General features: G+C 48.8%; 1 protein-coding gene across 4 annotated transcripts in view; it reads right to left on the bottom strand.

The window, feature by feature from the left end:
- Positions 1-20,383, bottom strand: part of LOC139379639 (serine/threonine-protein kinase WNK1-like) — a 191,049-nt gene that overhangs the window by 168,850 nt on the left and 1,816 nt on the right. For all 4 annotated transcript variants that reach the window (XM_071122448.1, XM_071122449.1, XM_071122450.1 and 1 more), the window contains exon 2: positions 18,194-19,664. In XM_071122448.1, coding sequence (XP_070978549.1) covers positions 18,194-19,006 — 813 coding nt within the window. In that variant the 5' untranslated portion in view covers positions 19,007-19,664. The remainder of the gene's footprint in view (positions 1-18,193; positions 19,665-20,383) is intronic.

Here is a 20,383-nt window from a genome sequence, read left to right as displayed (position 1 = left end):
CCCCCCCCCTTTATTCTCTCCCCCCCCCCCCACACCTTTATTCTCTCCCTCCCTCCCACCTTTATTCTCTCCCTCCCTCCCACCTTTATTCTCTCCCTCCCCCCACCTTTATTCTCTCCCTCCCCCCACCTTTATTCTCTCCCCCCCCCCCCACACCTTTATTCTCTCCCTCCCCCCACCTTTATTCTCTCCCCCCCCCCACACCTTTATTCTCTCCCTCCCCCCACCTTTATTCTCTCCCTCCCTCCCACCTTTATTCTCTCCCTCCCTCCCACCTTTATTCTCTCCCTCCCTCCCACCTTTATTCTCTCCCTCCCCCCCACCTTTATTCTCTCCCTCCCTCCCACCTTTATTCTCTCCCCCCCCCCCACACCTTTATTCTCTCCCTCCCCCCACCTTTATTCTCTCCCCCCCTTTATTCTCTCCCCCCCCCCCCCCACACCTTTATTCTCTCCCTCCCCCCACCTTTATTCTCTCCCTCCCCCCACCTTTATTCTCTCCCCCCCCCCACACCTTTATTCTCTCCCTCCCCCCACCTTTATTCTCTCCCCCCCCCCCACACCTTTATTCTCTCCCTCCCCCCCGCCTTTATTCTCTCCCTCCCCCCCACCTTTATTCTCTCCCCCCCCCACCTTTATTCTCTCCCCCCCCCACCTTTATTCTCTCCCCCCTTTATTCTCTCCCCCCCCCCACACCTTTATTCTCTCCCCCCCCCCACCTTTATTCTCTCCCCCCCTTTATTCTCTCCCCCCCCCCCCCACACCTTTATTCTCTCCCTCCCCCCACCTTTATTCTCTCCCCCCCCCCCACACCTTTATTCTCTCCCTCCCCCCACCTTTATTCTCTCCCCCCCCCCACACCTTTATTCTCTCCCTCCCCCCACCTTTATTCTCTCCCTCCCTCCCACCTTTATTCTCTCCCTCCCTCCCACCTTTATTCTCTCCCTCCCTCCCACCTTTATTCTCTCCCTCCCCCCCACCTTTATTCTCTCCCTCCCTCCCACCTTTATTCTCTCCCCCCCCCCACACCTTTATTCTCTCCCTCCCCCCACCTTTATTCTCTCCCCCTTTATTCTCTCCCCCCCCCCCCACACCTTTATTCTCTCCCTCCCCCCACCTTTATTCTCTCCCTCCCCCCACCTTTATTCTCTCCCCCCCCCCCCCACACCTTTATTCTCTCCCTCCCCCCACCTTTATTCTCTCCCCCCCCCACACCTTTATTCTCTCCCTCCCCCCCGCCTTTATTCTCTCCTCCCCCCCACCTTTATTCTCCCCCCCCCACCTTTATTCTCTCCCCCCCCCTTTATTCTCTCCCCCCCTTTATTCTCTCCCCCCCCCCACACCTTTATTCTCTCCCCCCCCCCCACCTTTATTCTCTCCCCCCCTTTATTCTCTCCCCCCCCCCCACCTTTATTCTCTCCCCCCCTCCCCCCACCTTTATTCTCCCCCCCCCCCCCTTTATTCTCTCCCCCCCTTTATTCTCTCCCCCCCCACACCTTTATTCTCTCCCTCCCCCCATCTTTATTCTCTCCCCCCCTTTATTCTCCCCCCCCCCCCCCCACACCTTTATTCTCTCCCTCCCCCCACCTTTATTCTCTCCCTCCCCCCACCTTTATTCTCTCCCCCCCCCCCCACACCTTTATTCTCTCCCTCCCCCCACCTTTATTCTCTCCCTCCCTCCCACCTTTATTCTCTCCCTCCCTCCCACCTTTATTCTCTCCCTCCCTCCCACCTTTATTCTCTCCCTCCCTCCTGTCTCTCTCAAACTACCAAGGCGAGGGGTGACATGTACGCACTGAGCCAACCAACACGTCACAGGGAAAGCAGTGAAAGGACATACCAGTGCAGAGAGAGTGTGGGAGAGATGATAATGGAAAATGCAGACAGTTACACACCAACTGGTGACATGATCAAATAACCACAGAGAAACATGAGCTCAATTATGAGTTCCACATGAGAGGGATTGTAACGTCTAACACACACACACACACACACACACACACACACACACACTGCCCTGTAGATGACATGGGAATGTGTTGACATTGACAGGTCACCTGAACCGCGGTGACAGCAGGCACAGTGACATAGGCTAGAGGACACAGCGTGCTTCCACTGTCACCGGGCTGTGTCTCTGTTACTGCCTCCGTCAGGAGGACGGGCATTTGACTATTCCAGTACTTGCATGCGTTTTGGGGGGGTGATATAAGTATATGAATGCATTTGTAAGGTATTGACTTCGTCCACATTGTTACCTTACATCCTTGTTCTATAATGGGGTAAATACAACTTCTTCCTCATCAATCTACATTAAAATACCTCATAATGACAAAGCAACCACAGGTTTTTAGAAATGTTTGTAAATGTATAAAAACCCTTTGCTATGAGGCTCGAAATTGAGCTCAGGTGCATCCTGTTTCCATTGATCATCCTTGTGTTGTTTCTACAACTTGATTTGAGTCCACCAGGCCAAACTGAGCAATCGGGGGAGAAGGGCCTTGGTCACTCTGACAGAGCTCCAGAGTTGCTCTGTGGAGATGGGAGAGCCTTCCAGGCTAATCAATTCTAAATGGCACTAGCAGTTTGCAAAATAGCCTAAGCAGAAAGTAGACGGGACACATATTTCCCTACTTCAAATCAACCAGTGCATTTTGCATGTGATAACTGTCGTTGTTTGGCATGGATCCCATCAGAGGCATTTATTATTCCCACCATCCCACCGGTTTTAAAGGCATTTATTTCTAACAGGCGTTTGTGTCCGAATGGAATTGAGTGAGTGAGACATGGAGGGGAAACGAAGTTTAGGGACTAGAATTGTGTGATGCTTTCCTTGGTTTATTTTTTTTTGTGCCCCGCAAATGTACAAATGGAACACTAGAGTCAAAGGAAATTGACGTGGTCGTCAAGACAACAAGCCACAAAGCACATTCCACCAAGAAGTTTAACAGTATTTGAAATAATGGTGATCTCTGGTTAAAGAAAGAGTTTTGACTTCCGTTCGAGTATTCAATTACGCATACCCATCCCTACTCAGCCACTGCCTCTAACCCTGTCCCTCAGTCTCTGTCCCTGTCAGTCCCTCTCTGTCCCCACCTCTAACCCTGTCCCTCAGTCCCTGTCAGTCCCTCTCTGTCCCCACCTCTAACCCTGTCCCTGTCAGTCCCTCTCTGTCCCCACCTCTAACCCTGTCCCTCAGTCTCTGTCCCTGTCAGTCCCTCTCTGTCCCCACCTCTAACCCTGTCCCTGTCAGTCCCTCTCTGTCCCCACCTCTAACCCTGTCCCTCTGTCCCTGTCAGTCCCTCTCTGTCCCCACCTCTGACCCTGTCCCTGTCAGTCCCTCTCTGTCCCCACCTCTAACCCTGTCCCTCAGTCTCTGTCCCTGTCAGTCCCTCTCTGTCCCCACCTCTAACCCTGTCCCTGTCAGTCCCTCTCTGTCCCCACCTCTAACCCTGTCCCTCAGTCTCTGTCCCTGTCAGTCCCTCTCTGTCCCCACCTCTAACCCTGTCCCTGTCAGTCCCTCTCTGTCCCCACCTCTAACCCTGTCCCTCAGTCCCTGTCAGTCCCTCTCTGTCCCCACCTCTGACCCTGTCCCTGTCAGTCCCTCTCTGTCCCCACCTCTAACCCTGTCCCTCAGTCGCTGTCCCTGTCAGTACCTCTCTGTCCCCACCTCTAACCCTGTCCCTGTCAGTCCCTCTCTGTCCCCACCTCTAACCCTGTCCCTCAGTCGCTGTCCCTGTCAGTACCTCTCTGTCCCCACCTCTATCCCTGTCCCTGTCAGTCCCTCTCTGTCCCCACCTCTAACCCTATCCCTGTCCCTCAGTCTCTGTCCCCATCCCTACACTCTAAACTCAGTCTCTGTCCCCGTCCCTACACTCTAAACTCAGTCTCTGTCCCCATCCCTACACTCTAAACTCAGTCTCTGTCCCCGTCCCTACACTCTAAACTCAGTCTCTGTCCCCATCCCTACACTCTAAACTCAGTCTCTGTCCCCATCCCTACACTCTAAACTCAGTCTCTGTCCCCATCCCTACACTCTAAACTCAGTCTCTGTCCCCATCCCTACACTCTAAACTCAGTCTCTGTCCCCATCCCTACACTCTAAACTCAGTCTCTGTCCCCATCCCTACACTCTAAACTCAGTCTCTGTCCCCGTCCCTACACTCTAAACTCAGTCTCTGTCCCCATCCCTACACTCTAAACTCAGTCTCTGTCCCCGTCCCTACACTCTAAACTCAGTCTCTGTCCCTGTCCCTACACTCTAAACTCTCTGTCCCAGTTTCTAGTCTGTCGTGTCATTGGGCTCTCCCTGGTTTCTGCTCCAGTTCTGACCATGCAGCCTCTGTCTCCGTCCTCATGTCCCCGTCCCAGTCTTTGCCTCAGACTGGCTATGTCTCCATCTCAAGTCCTTAGGCCCTCCCCCTGCCTAGCGTCTGCTCCAGTTCTGACCATGCAGCAGAACAGCCCCGGCAGATGAGGTGCTGCTATTTATAGATCCTTAAAAAAAAAAAGGAGAGCAGGGGAAAAAAGTAGATCTCTCCCTCTCTCTCCCCTGCTCCTTCCTTCGCTGGGTTAGAATATTCCCTCAGGGAATGTGTGTTTTGGTAAGGTCTCGATAAAAAGTGATAAATCATCACCCCGTCATCGTAATCTCCCCCCTCTCCTTCTCTGTACAATACAGCCTGCCTCGTCATCCACACACAGAGAGACAGAGGACACCGAGGTGAGGTGAGATCCGATAGCCACACAAACACACCAATCTGTTACTGGCCAGCAGCCGTATACCCTTGAGAAAAAGACAGGCACTACTCTTCTGGCAAAGCCCTGAGAATTTAAAATGGCCATTTATATTGCTTTATTATCACACTCAATTTCTGGGGCTGCAAAACTTTGTTTTTGAGAGAGCAGGGTGCCCTACTTTCCCCTTGCGGTAGGGGGTGAACACAGACCTTCATGTGATGTAATAGTCTGTGACAGCATGGCGGCCTCAGAGTTGAAGGAGAGTTGAACACCTTCCCTCAATCCTGACAGCCTTTTTCCTCATGGCCTACGCTCCAAGAGAAGTAAAAGACAAAGTAAGAAGTCCAGCCCAATAGTGTTTGCGGAAAGGCGCACCAAAACGTGACATTTGACCCAAATTCTACTGTAAAATTGACATTCCTTCAAGGTCAGTGGTTTTTCCAAGTGGAGCAGTTGAATAATGGATAGCCTGACTTGGGTTAGGACAAATCATACAATATAGTAGTACAGTTATAACAGCAGCAGTCACATTCATCACATTCCTGCGTTTTCTGGCTTGGGAACCACTCCATTCATATTGCTGTGATCAAAGCTCAGGGCTAGCCCTCGTCTATAGGCCAAGACCTCTACATCCTATCCCAGCTTGCTCCACTTTCAACAGACACCATGTGATATGGTTTAGCCCTGCAGCATGCAGGTGGAGAACTGTGGAGCCTTTTGCCTCCATCAATCTCTGATAGAGAAGGAGAGGGAGCAGGAGACACACAGAGAGTCTATTTATTTCCCTTATTGTACTTTAACTATTTGCACATTGTTACAACAATATCATACTATGACATTTGAAATGTCTAATATTTTGACATTTTTGTGAGCGTAATGTTTACTGTACATTTTTTACTTCACCTTTGTTTATTATCTATTTCACTTGCTTTGGCAATGTAAACATGTGTTTCCCATGTCAATAAAGCCCTTTGAATTGAGAGGGGTGAATAAGGGCAGAGAGGGAGAAGGCAGAGAGAGAGAGAGACACACAGAGAGAGAGAGGAGAAGATGGGCGCGGGCAGAGAGAGAGAGGAGAAGGAGAAGATGGGAGGGGGCAGAGAAGGAGAAGATGGGAGGGGGCGGTGAAAGAGAAGATGGGAGGGGGCGGTGAAAGAGAAGATGGGAGGGGGCGGTGAAAGAGAAGATGGGAGGGGCGGTGAAAGAGAAGATGGGAGGGGGCGGTGAAAGAGAAGATGGGAGGGGGCGGTGAAAGAGAAGATGGGAGGGGGCGGTGAAAGAGAAGATGGGAGGGGGCGGTGAAAGAGAAGATGGGAGGGGGCGGTGAAAGACAAGATGGGAGGGGGCGGAGAAAGAGAAGATGGGAGGGGGCGGTGAAAGAGAAGATGGGAGGGGGCGGTGAAAGAGAAGATGGGAGGGGGCGGTGAAAGAGAAGATGGGAGGGGGCGGTGAAAGAGAAGATGGGAGGGGGCGGAGAAAGAGAAGATGGGAGGGGGCGGTGAAAGAGAAGATGGGAGGGGGCAGAGAAAGAGAAGATGGGAGGGGGCAGAGAAAGAGAAGATGGGAGGGGGCAGAGAAAGAGAAGATGGGAGGGGGCAGAGAAAGAGAAGATGGGAGGGGGCAGAGAAAGAGAAGATGGGAGGGGGCAGAGAAAGAGAAGATGGGAGGGGGCAGAGAAAGAGAAGATGGGAGGGGGCAGAGAAAGAGAAGATGGGAGGGGGCAGAGAAAGAGAAGATGGGAGGGGGCAGAGAAAGAGAAGATGGGAGGGGGCAGAGAAAGAGAAGATGGGAGGGGGCAGAGAAAGAGAAGATGGGAGGCTGGAAGAGAAAGAGAAGATGGGAGGGGGCAGAGAAAGAGAAGATGGGAGGGGGCAGAGAAAGAGACAGGAAAAGAAAGACAGAAGAAGAAGAGTGACCCTGTTCCTCCACTGTGTCTTAAGGCCTCTCTGAGAGCATTGTGTAGAAGCGAAAACGACCAAATTAAAATCAAATGGTCAATTAAGCCCAAAGCTTCAGTGAGTCAGCAGTTCTTCTCTTCTCAGTCTCTCTCTCCCCTTCTGATCACAGACACCATGAGCTCTTCCTCTTTTACGGTAAATGAGAAAATGTGTTTGTTTTTAGACCACAGATTTAGACTTGAGGCCTTCAAAAAAAAACTAAAATTACAAATATGAACTCTCCAATTTTAGAAACTGGTATGCTGGTTAGCAGATGAACTAATTCTTATTTACAATGACGGCCTACCCCGGCCAAACCAGGACGACGCTGGGCCAATTGTGCGCCCCCCTATGGGACTCCCAAACATGGCCAGATGTGATACAGCCAAGATTCGAACCAGGGACTGTAGTGATGCCTCTTGCACTGAGATGCAGTGCCTTAAACCACTGCGCCACTCAGGAGCCATAATGGAGGACTTGACTAAATTCTATGCATCAAGACAGCTGGATACTATGCTCATGATTGGGTCTTTCTGCTTGGTTCGGGTTATTCTGAAAGGGAACAATGGAAAGGGGATGGTGTAGAAAGGAGAGGAGGGTCACACACACCCCTCCCTAACCACGTTTTTTTGTCCAGTGAGCTGCCCGCTCTTACAAATGACTGACGTCCTGCCACAAGAATCCAGGGAATGTGAGAGCAAACAGAAAACCAACCAACCAGGAAGCAGTGGACAACATAGAACCCATCATCAACCACAACAGACTGTCTCTCTCACACAAACACAATTACAGAGCAGCAGGCAGCACAGTCACTGCAGTGCAGCTCAGCTTACGCTGATGCAGTGAAGTGAACAAGCAGTCTAGTTTATCCCAGTTTTAGCCACCGAGGCTCACATAAGGCCTGTTGATCAATAGGTTTGTTCTCTCTCTGGATCCATTGTGGCATGGTAGTGCTATTGAAAGTCAAAACCACAGCACCAGTTCTTTAAGGTCATGACATGTAAGTCACAAGTAGGCCAACTTATGTCATCATAACGCATTGTTAGTGAATAGACCCATGTTCCTACTGTATTGCAGCAAGCCTGTTTTCTGCACTAGTTCATATAGGTCAGGGATGGGCAACTTGCGGCCCCCTCCATTTGTAGGCCCACATTATATTTTTTTTAACTCCCTTGTGCACTCAACTTGCCGTCCTGAGAGTTAGAACAGTAGAACACACAAGGTGCCATTTTTAAATGTGGTTGGCATCATCAGTTTCAGTTGTTATGTCAGTCACTCAATTAACCCGTCAGCTAACAACACTGATTGGTAAGTTAGTCTAGCCAGGAGACTGGTGGGTGGAGGTTGGTGGGTGGAGGATTTTTGGAAGGGTGCACCAGGGAGTTGGGAATTAGGGAGGTTGGGATTGTGGGTGGTTGAATAGGAGAGTTGGAGGGAAAGGGGAGGTGCAGGAGAGTTGGAGGGAAAGGGGAGGTGCAGGAGAGTTGGAGGGAAAGGGGAAGTGCAGGAGAGTTGGAGGGAAAGGGGAGGTGCAGGAGAGTTGGAGGGAAAGGGGAGGTGCAGGAGAGTTGGAGGGAAAGGGGAGGTGCAGGAGAGTTGGAGGGAAAGGGGAGGTGCAGGAGAGTTGGAGGGAAAGGGGAGGTGCAGGAGAGTTGGAGGGAAAGGGGACGTGCAGGAGAGTTGGAGGGAAAGGGGAGGTGCAGGAGAGTTGGAGGGAAAGGGGAGGTGCAGGAGAGTTGGAGGGAAAGGGGAGGTGCAGGAGAGTTGGAGGGAAAGGGGAGGTGCAGGAGAGTTGGAGGGAAAGGGGAGGTGCAGGAGAGTTGGAGGGAAAGGGGAGGTGCAGGAGAGTTGGAGGGAAAGGGGAGGTGCAGGAGAGTTGGAGGGAAAGGGGACGTGCAGGAGAGTTGGAGGGAAAGGGGAGGTGCAGGAGAGTTGGAGGGAAAGGGGAGGTGCAGGAGAGTTGGAGGGAAAGGGGAGGTGCAGGAGAGTTGGAGGGAAAGTTCATTGGAGACTCACTCAAGAGAATAGAAAACAGGAATCCAACTCCACTGATTTTATACTTGCAGCCATCTGTCAATGTGGGGTTTTGTAGTGAAGAATGTGAACTGATTAGTTTCATTATTTTGACAATGTCACTATTGTTTAACTGGCTCATAAAAAAACATAACCCCTCAATTTTCTAAATCCGAAACACACTTCGGCCGGGCCCTCCTTCCAGACTGTCTGTCGTTCCACAAACAGCATGGGTTTTAAAAAACCCTTTCCAGAAAATGATTTAGAGACAATCAGCATGACAAAAACTGATCACGGGCCAGAGAGAAGAGGTTAGTAATGGAGCCAATATGCTATGCTAGTAGCCTTGTCATTTTTGATCTTTTGTAGGCCGGTATTCAATAGGCAAAAACCTAGCGAAAAATGGTCTTCAGCGCTAAAACTGAAAATATATATCTGATGTAACCACATTTTCATGAGTCCATTCAAAACACCAGGGGCATTAACACGGAAGTATGACGTGGGAACGAGTCACTTGCATTGCTTATAATGGGAGGTAAACCAGAGGTGGAAGTGGGGGAGCAGGCAGGAGGTGTAGAGGTGAGCAGTGAAAACATGAGCAGTTCACTGCCTCCCCAAGAGAAGAGACAAAAACGTTTTCTTCTTAAACTCAGAGTCTTGGTTGGCCCTGAGGATATCTGGGGAATTACAGCAAACACCTTCACATAGTTTAGATCCCCATCTCAGGAGGAGCGGAGAGAAAGAACAAGCCTTGGCATGCCACCATCTCTCTCCCCTTCCTTCAATCCCTTTAAAAGACAGGCATTGAAACCTACAGGAGATTCGGTGCTGTAGGTGGCCTAGCGGTTAAGAGGTAACCGAAAGGTCCCTGGTTCAAATCACCGAACCAGCAAGATGGGAAGATCTGCCATTCTGCCTTTGAGCAAGGCAGTTAACCCCCAACAACAACTGCTCCCCGGGTGCAGATGATGATTAAGGCAGCCCCTCGCACGTCTCTGATTCAGAGGGGTTGAGTTAAATGCAGAAGAGACATTTCGGTTGAATGCATTCAGTTGTGCAACTGACTAGGTATTCACCTTCCCTTTCTTTCAGAGCAGGCCAAGCTGACCTGCTTTATGTTAGCTATTAGCCTAGCATTTAGCCTATTTCTGTTGAGTTTCTAGCTTTTAGTCTACTGCAGTTGGGACTTTTAGCATTTGGCCTAGCGCTCTGTGCTACTGAGGAGAGACGGCTGTAAAAGTAAAGAGCAGACAGTTAGCTTAAGATGTGGGAACAGACAAGCGTCTGACGGAAACGAGAAAGACAGAAAAACAAAAAAGGAGAGGAAGACAGAGAGATGGAAAGAGAGACAGAGAGAGCGACACACACACACAGAGAGACAGCTAGAGACAGAGAGAGAGAGAGAGCGAAAGAGAGAGACAGAGAGAGCGACACACACACACACAGAGAGACAGCTAGAGACAGAGAGAGAGAGAGCGAAAGAGACACAGAGAGAGCGACACACACACACACACAGACAGCTAACGACAGAGAGAGAGAGAGAGAGAGAGAGAGCGCGAAAGAGAGACAGTGCGAGCGAGAAAGCTCAGCTGGGTCATGCTTCTTCAGAGGTAAATCATACAGCATGTCTGACGCAGGGGCTTCACTTGTCTCCAATTCACCCAGCCTTGTTCACGGCCCTGTTACAGAACAACCCCACTGTCACCCAGCCTTGTTCACGGCCCTGTTACAGAACAACCCCACTGTCACACAGCCTTGTTCACGGCCCTGTTACAGAACAACCCCACTGTCACACAGTCCCCAATTCACCCAGCCTTGTTCACGGCCCTGTTACAGAACAACCCCACTGTCACACAGCCTTGTTCACGGCCCTGTTACAGAACAACCCCACTGTCACACAGGGGCTTCACCTGTCCCCAATTCACCCAGCCTTGTTCACGGCCCTGTTACAGAACAACCCCACTGTCACACAGGGGCTTCACCTGTCCCCAATTCACCCAGCCTTGTTCACGGCCCTGTTACAGAACAACCCCACTGTCACACCGGGGCTTCACCTGTCCCCAATTCACCCAGCCTTGTTCACAGCCCTGTTACAGAACAACCCCACTGTCACACAGGGGCTTCACCTGTCCCCAATTCACCCAGCCTTGTTCACAGCCCTGTTACAGAACAATCCCAATGTCGCTCTAGTGTAGCCTAGTCTGACTGCTGCCGCAACTCAAACCACGCAAATCCTCTACACCACACTGCGCCACTCAAAAACCTTATCCCACCCACAAGGCTCTGACAGAGAGAGGGGGAGGTTAGAGTGAGACAAATGCTTTCAGCAGACATGGAGCCCAAAAACTAAACCAGACGGACAAATTTACTAGCTGAGTGATAAAATGCAAAGCAGAGAGAGAACGAGAGAGAATAAAAATAAATAAAAAACTGTCAATCATATATTTCAGAGACAAGACAAACACACTCAGTAGATTTCCATTACAGACTTATGTTCCTATATCTCACACTCAAAAACGTGTAAACGCACACACTCAAGACACACACACCACAAGGAAGGAGGACAGAGTTTGTAAATGAAGGAAGCGCAGCCCCTTCGCCTCTGCTCTGTCTTCCTCTGACCCAACACTGACACACACACAGTACTTCAACAATGAATCAAGGGAAGAGAAGGGAAATGGCTGTGGCTCAGATCCATGGGATTGGGTTTCTTCCTCCTCTCTCTCTGGCTGTCAAAAATGGCACCCTATTCCCTTTATAGTGCACTACCTTTGATCAGAGCTCTGGTTAAAAGTAGTGCACTATAAAGAAAATAGGTTGCAATTTGGCACTCCTCCCTGTTCACATCCTCTGCATTATTCACTGATGACGACACGGTGGCTGTGTCCCAGAACTCCCTACATAGTGCACCATTTCTTACATAGTGCACTACTTTTGAGCAGGTGCACCAGCCTAAATAGGGAATAGTGTGCAATTTGGGACGCAGACTCTCGCTCTCTCTCTCCACTGCTCACTTAGCCATTGCCTCTGAGATCTCAGTGTGTGTGTGTGTCTTAGCTGCAGGGCAGACAAGGCAGAGTCACCTCCCTCACAAATTCCTTTACTCTGATTACTAACATCTCTGTGATAAGCCCCAGAGCTCAGGGCCGACTGAAGGATTACGTCAGAGCAGAGGGAGAAAAAGACCTCCAGTATGACCTCTTAGTCCATTACTGTGTTGTAATATAGAATAAATCGGGTCAATTTACATCTTCTACATTCTTTACGGCAGTTTTTTCCCTAAAAACTTCTTGCTTCAGTGTGTCTGTCTGTGTCTGTGTGTGTCGTGCACGCGTGTGTCGCTGTGTGTGTGTGTGTGTGTGTGTGTGTGTGTGTGTGTGTGTGTGTGTGTGTGGGCCTAGACTTTCCTTGGCGCAGGTCCTGGACCTGTAGCATAACGGAAGGAGAGCCAAGTGTAAGTGAAGAGTCTACATGACAACCAGTTTAAGGGCCATTAGAGCAGCACGTTGGGTCTACGTCCCAAATGGAGCCCAATTCACGATTTAGTGCACAACAAATAGGGCTCTGGTGAAAAGTAGTGCACTATATAGGGAATAGGTTGCTGTTTGGGCAGCAAAACTCTGCTGTCTACTCTCCACTACGACCCAAGGTCACACAGACAGGAAACACGTCAGCGAGGGGGAGAGAGGGGAAAAGAGAGAAAAAGAGACAGACGGATGGCTAGTGGAATGGGGTGTTGCGCAAACTGTGAGTCAGGTTCTGTTTCTATCACTCTGCGAAAGCAGAATGAAGAACGTGTCTCCTAAAATGAGAGTTTACAGGTCTCCTCCACTGAGTTACAATAACACTGCTTTGTTTCCACTGTCCTGTCCTCTCTCTGACATCTTAGGACACGAGAGAGAGAGAGAGATGAGGTAAAAGAAAGAGCGATGAGACTCATGAGGTGAAAGCGAGAGAAAGCACAAAATATTTTTAAAAAGCCAAGAGAATAAGCTCAGAACCAAAGCGAGAGTGAGACATGAGATATATATGAATGAGACTCATGCGATACATGTGAAAGCGAGAGAAAGCACTGAAAGAAAAAAGCTACGAGAGCGAGTACTCAGAGCATATACAGTGCATTCAGAAAGTATTCAGACCCCTTGACTTTTTCCCCATTTTGGTACGTTACAGCCTCAATCTAAAATGGATTCAATAGATATTCCCCCCTCAATCTATGCACAATACCCCATAATGACAAAACAAACAGGTTTTTAGAAATGCTTGCCAAAAAAAATAAAAACAATGTACTGAAATATCACATTTACCTGTATTCAGACCCTTTACTAAGTACTTTGTTGAAGCACCTTTGGCAGCGATTACAGCCTCAAGTCTTCTTGGGTATGACGCTACAGGCTTGGCACACCTGTATTTGGGGAGTTTCTTCCATTCTTCTCTGCAGATCCTCTCCAGCTCTGTCAGGTTGGATGGGAAGCGTCGCTGCACAGCTATTTTCAGGTCTCTCCAGCGATGTTCGATCCGGTTCAAGCCCCGGCTCTAGCTCTGGCTGGGACACTCAAGGACATTCAGAGACTTGTCCCGAAGCCACTCCTGCGTTGTCATGGCTGTGTGCTTAGGGTCGTTGTCCTCTTGGAAAGTGAACCTTCACCCCAGACCGAGGTCCTGAGCCCTAATCTATGGATTTCACGACTGGGAATACAGATGGTCAAAGATACTAGGGATGCACGATATATCGGTGAACATATTGGAATCAGACGATATTAGCTAAAAATGCCTACATCGTTATTGGCCCTGATGTCTAGTTTAACAGCGATGTGCAAAACCGATGTTAAAGCTGAGGTACATACCTATATAACGTAGGTAGATGAGGTACATACCTATATAACGTAGGTAGATGAGGTACATACCTATATAACGTAGGTAGATGAGGTACATACCTATATAACGTAGGTAGATGACCTACATACCTGTATAACGTAGGTAGATGAGGTACATACCTATATAACGTAGGTACAGGATGTAATGACGACACGTAAAATGTAGAACTACACGTGCAACACAGCATTCCTAACCTAGCCCACAATGTCTGCTGTGTGGATCAAGCAGTCAACAAGTCCAGCAGTCATTTGAAAGAGTAACAAAATTTCAGCGAGACAACTCAATGGCAAAATCCATTAAAGCCAAGATAAAGGAATTCATTGCCCTTGACAATCAACCGCTCTCTGTCATTTGTGATGTTGGCTTTCGCCGACTGGTTGAGCACCGGTACACACTACAAAGTGTGCCATTTTCAGATGTTGCCCTACCGGAGTTACACAGTAATAGCGTCACTGCTAATAGCTTCACGACATACATACTATGGAATGCCATTTAGGTCTTTGTGTGTCAAAGAAGATACAGTAGCACTGTCAAAGCTGTACAAAAAGTCTGCAAACAAGCGAACACCGGCCACAAACGACGTGTTTACAATACCGCTTTGGTAATAAAGCATAATTTGTTCGACCGCAACTTCTGGGGTAGCTAGCTTTAGCACCAATACAACCAGCCTGAAAACAATGACCAGTAGAAACTGCATTATTCTTAGCAATAATTTCAGAATCCTTGTGAGTAAATATTAGCTAGGTTGCTATTTGTTGTTTGCCTATTGAAATTGAACTTCATGAAAATGAAAAATAAATAGCTAGCCAGCTACTTAGCCCAAACTAACGTTATAAACAGGTAGCTAGCTTCATCTGGCTAGTGAGGCTCGACCGGACTGGGTTATGTATGTGTTGTGAAGCTAGCCACAGTAAGGATTAGCCATAATAGTGCAAGTTGCAGTTTGCCTTCAAAATAAAAGGTATGTAATTGACAGTGATGCAAATGACTACAAATAGTATTTGTATTTTGAAGACTGACCACAAAGTCCACTATTGTGGCTAATCCTTACTGTGGCCAGCTTCACAGATGGGTCCGACCACCATTAATCAAATAAGAACTGTCTTATAGATTAGGGTTATTTCAGATAATGACACCTAGCTATATAGTTAGCTAGCATTGTCTTGTGTGACAAAAAAAAAATATATCAGTCAAGTATAAAGAGGGGTAGGCTAAGTAATTAAAAAGAGTGACTGCCTTTAAAAAGCAACAAATCCCTTTGAAAACGGCCTATGCGGAATCGATATGAGTCAGAAACACTTATTCTAGTGCCCAAATTTACTACAAAGTGTAAATAGGATGAAGTCAGTCTGGTCTAAAACGGAGTTTGGAACATCTGCGCGTCACACTGGGTAAATGAAGGTTGGGGTGCCCACTAACATAGGGTGAACAGCTGTGGAGACTGTCTATGCTATTGGGTAGAGGGCAGTGAGACAGACCTGCCCAACAGCTCTGACTGTTTACATAAGAACACGTAGCACATTATTTTACTTGAGAAATACTGCATCAAACACCTTTGATGGATGAAAAATTGTGCATCTAAAACATCCTCGGCCAAAATGTAAAAATTAATTACAGATTTCTGAGGACGTTGAGGAAATTAAATGGGCTTCCTACAGTGTCTCATGAGGGACAAACACCATTAACCAAAAGTGGAAATCGGTCAGGAGACACACCTCTAAGACTGAAATCTAGTCTTTCTAATGAGCAACAGAAAAACACACGTGCCAAACGGCTTGTTCAGTGGCTCTTTAAGATACTATCATTGTTTTAAAAAAATGATCAGCCTAGAAAGTCATACAAAAACCTCAACTTAAGAGAAAGACATTTCAAAGTAACGTTAGGTTAAATCTGGCCCCAAACACGGGCCTCCCGAGTGGAACAGCGGTCTAAGGCACTGCATTGCAGTGTTTGAGGCGTCACTACAGATTCGGGTTCGATCCCGGGTTGTGTCACAGCCGGCGGTGCACAACTGGCCCAGAGTCATCCGGGTTAGGTGGAGGTTTGGCCAGCTGGGATGTCCTTGTCCCATCGTGCTCTAGCGACTCCCTGTGGCGGCTGGCTCATGCACGCTGACATCGGTCGCCAGTAATACAGTATTTCCTCCGACACATTGGTGAGGCTGGCTTCTGGGTTAAGTGAGCTGTGTGTCAAGAAGCAGTGAGGCTTGGCGGGTTTGTGTTCCGGAGGAGGCATGGCTCTCTTGACCTTCGCCTCTCCCGAATCCGTACGGGAGTTGCAGCGATGGGACAAGACTAACTTGCCGCCCCCCCCCAAAAAAAAAGTGTATTAATAGATAAAACAATTCTGGCCTCAAACATAGACAATCTGCATTGAGAAAGAGACCATAGAAATTCTCTCTCTCAAGTCTAGCATGAATGGCATTAGAATAACGCTCAAAGGTGCTCGGTCCCTCCCCCTCTACTTAGCCTGGCTTGGTGCTCAAAAACCTTGAAATTCCCTCTACAACCGACCGCCTACAAGGTAACATCCCAAATGGCACCCTATTCCCCATAGAGTGCACTACTTCTGACCAAAGCCCTACGGGCCTTGCCGCCTTTGTCAACAGTAGTGCAATAAATAGGGAACCATTTGGGATGCAGACTAGATTATTCTTCCTCATTTTCCCCCCACTGTCCCCCAAGCCCAGAAAACATTGACCAATTACAAAGTGGTTTCCTTCTAGAGTTCCTCCACCCAACAACCAACTCTCAGCCCTGGCCTACAAAAGGACAGAGGGCCACTGCAGCATACAAGGCCAGGCACTCCTCTCTCTCTGTGTGTGTGTGTCCACTTCCCCTTTTCATTCTGCTCCCTCTCTTTGTCAAAAGCAAACATTGTCATCAACTCCTCGCTGCGCCTACTCATGACCTACGACCCCACTACCCCTCCGCGCCTCCCTCCTTTCTTTCATTCCCCCCATCCTTCGTTCATTCCCTCCGGGATGGGACTGCTTTGGTTCAGCTATTGAGGGATGCCCACCACCCCCCACAACTCTTCACACACGTCACACAAACAGTCATTGACCAATTCCAGATGCTCTCATGACGCCACGCCCACCCAGGCAGCGTGTGTAACCCCACTCCCACTACTTCATCCCATGTCAGTAGAAGTACATAGTTTTGTAAGACAGACTGTCTGACAAACACTAACATCCATAGGATTACCGAGCCAGCAGGACAAATAGAGGTCTTAACCCTACATGCAATGTACATTACGTTACCTGTGGTTAGAGTGGATACACACATTTACGTAACATTACGTTACCTGTGGTTAGAGTGGATACACACATTTACGTAACATAACATTAATCTACAGACCAGGAGCTCTTTATAGTTATTAAACATTCACTATTGGATGAGCTGCCTGGATGATGCTTGAAGGGGCAAATGCAATCAGCAGCAACCAGGCGACTGAGTGATGTGATTCAATTCCGTGGTTGTGGATTATAGGGGAGGACTGTGATTGGACAGTTTTCTAGTATCTGAGCCCAACTGACTAGAAATTATGACTAACAAGTTGTAGCGTAAGTCATTGTGACAACAGTACCATCTATGCCACAGAGCTGGGACCAGGGCTCAGTCACAACTCACAAACATCTCTTTGAAAGAAAAGGTGGCAGAGCAAGTGAATTTCAGCAGAGAGGGAGAAACAGCACCTTGTGACTCCTACACAGGAGGAAAACAGCTTCATTGCAGTGAGTGACCCGACCGCACTCTAAATGAGAACCTACTGAGTTTCATTAACAGCATGGTTAACACGGACCCCCTGTAATGCGTTCCCTTTTCCCTTTACTGTGCCCCTGAGGCTCTGGTCAAAGTGGTCGATTATACAGGGAATAGGATGCCATTAGAGACACACCCCCTGAGTTACAGCTGTTTAACCACAAGGTGTTATTTTTAAACTAACGTCCGCCCCTGCTTACCTGACCCCAAACTGAGGCTCCTTCGTGGAGGGATTTGTGAGTTAGTTATCAGTGACCGTATCACAGAGCCAAGCAACCAACTGCTCCTTCCACCACGTGAGCTAGAGCTGCGCTAGATTCTAAACGGAGCTGTGAATTCAGCTAAGATCCAGTCATATGACTGGCTGGCTGCCAAACTTGAAACTTTCTAACAGACATGTTCCTCTCTCTCCCTCCAGGCTTCTTCAATGAATGACCCACATTAAGCACTATGGGAACCATGACCACAAAAACAACTTCTTGTACAGAATAAGAATGTAGAAACTAGCAACAACATCCTGTGTGCCATTCTGTCTGTCTGGGCTGTTGCATCAGCACCTGCCAGTTGCACCCTTGCTGGGCATCATCGTACCTCAGCGCTGCTCTGACATCATCCATCTGCCAACCCGGTGTGATCTTTATCAGACGAGGTACTAGCAAGCTACATCCTTCCTTCTGCACCTTATCTGTATCTTCATACCTGGGATATTTTGTGTACGCCAATCTATTTAGGTACTTTAGTTCTCCACTACAATAGGCAGCGGAGGAAGAACTGAGAGAGTATAATAAAACACTGCTTAAAATGTTACTCAGAGCAGAGAGTAAGGAAGTAAAGAAGGATAGTAAATGATTGGGTTGTGTCTTACCTGCAGTTCGCACCACGCCACCTCCACTGTAGTCTCCGTATCCAGGCCCTTGTAGACCGTCTTGAAGGATCCGCGTCCGATCTCGATGTCAAACTTCAGGAAGCGTCCGTCCAGCGAGGTCCCTATGGCCTTGGTCTCTACTTCCTCTATGTCGTCCTGAACCTTTTTCTCTGCTTCCCTCTTCTGCTCCTCTAACAGGGCCTTAGCCGCCCCCTTCTCCTTCTCCTCTCGCATCTCCTCTGTAACACTACCGCTCTCCTCCTCCGCGGGCTCCCCTGCTTTACTGGGCGCCACCTCCTCCATTCCAGGAGCCTCTGCGGCGGCTAACGACGACAGCTTCTTTCCTTTCTCTCCGCCGCAAACATCCAATACTGCCGTGCATGGCTTTATCTGCAATACCGTACCATCCACTCTAGTACCGCCACCAACACTGGGCCCTAATACCGCACTACAAGGCCCATCCCCTCCTTCCTCATCTGCTTCCACCTCGGCCACTGCCAGGCACGGCTCGGGTACCACCACAGAGGGGACAGCCAGGGAGAGCCAGCCCAGGCTGGGGGGCTCGCAGTCGGGCGGGGAGGTGAGGATGACGGCCTTGCTGGGGAGGTCTAAGGCGGTGGCGTTCGAGTCACAGATGACGCTGCGCCGGAAGAAGCGATGTTCGGCCTGTTTGGGGTCGCGGTCCATGGTGTGGCGGCGTCGGCGGACACCGTCGGTCCCCAAATTCTCACCAAGGTACGTGTCCGAGCTGGAACCATTCACATTCTTGGGCGGTGGAGGGAAAGGGGCTAGGAACTTGTCTGTTTCCGACATCTTGTTATTTTTTTTATTCCAGGGGGTGTGCGTGAGCAATGAGAAAAAACTCCAAAATATGAGGTATAAATAAATTACAAGGAAGAACAAAAAACTCGAGAAAAAGTAACTGTAAACCTCAACCAACAATAAACCAAAACTTTTGTTGTGAAGAACCGAACACCTGTGCGTCTTCCAAACAAACTCCTGAGAGGGGAAATATATAATATGGGTATAGAAAATAAAACCTCTGGAGAAAACCCTCTGTGGAGTTTGGATGGGGGGGAGAGTTAACTTAACCTCCTCTGTAAGTGTCACTTAGCAACAACAGTTACTATAACTTTTACAGCGCTCAGGGGTGGTTGGGCCCAGAAGAGGGGGCGTTCTTTTATAAATGGAAAAGAACAGGAAACAGTCACAGAGGAGCAAGCGCTGATGATGACACACAAGGACCGTCAAATCCACACCATCCATCCTGTAGCGACCCAGAGATAGCCTTCATTGAGCATAAGGGACCACAAGAAGAGGAGGCCAGATAGTCTGTACTAGCAGGCTCAGGCTGACTGCTTGGGCCTGGACAGTGGACAGCCTCTGGCGTGTCGCTGTAGTGATGGTGGGGGAGGGAGAAATCTCACTCACACCATTAACTCCACCGCCTCCAAAGCAAGGGGCAGATTCACTAAAAAAGAGAACAGAGGGAGAGTGAAGGAATGAGTCAAGAGGCAGAGAAGTTTGGTTTAATTGCATATCCAAATTTAAAGTAACTGTAAACCTCAACCCGACTCTGCTTGACCTCAGGGTTACAGCGTAAAACAATTCAGAGAGTAGCTTGGTTTGGCATCACTACTGCAGCTGCAGAACAGGAGACTTGGTTTGGCATGCACTACTGCAGCTGCAGAACGGGAGACTTGGTTTGGCATGCACTACTGCAGCTGCAGAACAGGAGACTTTGTTTTGCATATACCAAATTTCACTCTATTCCCTACATAGTACACTACTTTTGACCAGAGCTATTCCCTACACAAAAGTAGTTTACTATATGTCATGGTTATCAAACCTCTTCTCAGGTGAACCATAGCCGTTCCATGTATTTGATCTATTCCAGAACTAGCACACCTGATTCAACATGTCAACAAATCATCAATCCCTTGAATAGGTGAATCGGGTGAGCTAGTTCAGAGCTACAATAAAATTGTGAAAAGGTTAGTGCTATCTGGGATCCTTGGGACATCTCTACCCTAAACCTCCTGTAGGTTTTCGTTTCAACACCAGTTGTAACTAACCCTATTGGAGAGCCATGCATTAACCGTTAAAGAGTAGCGTCAGAGTTGGCATGTCCCAAGGATTCAGTTTAAACTTTTCCATTGTGGAAGGAGGAAGGGTCCCCAATGAGTGGTT

The sequence above is a fragment of the Oncorhynchus clarkii genome, chromosome 21, assembly GCF_045791955.1.
Source record: "Oncorhynchus clarkii lewisi isolate Uvic-CL-2024 chromosome 21, UVic_Ocla_1.0, whole genome shotgun sequence".
Classification (NCBI taxonomy): Eukaryota; Metazoa; Chordata; class Actinopteri; order Salmoniformes; family Salmonidae; genus Oncorhynchus; species Oncorhynchus clarkii.
This window is presented reverse-complemented; position numbering and strand designations above follow the sequence as displayed.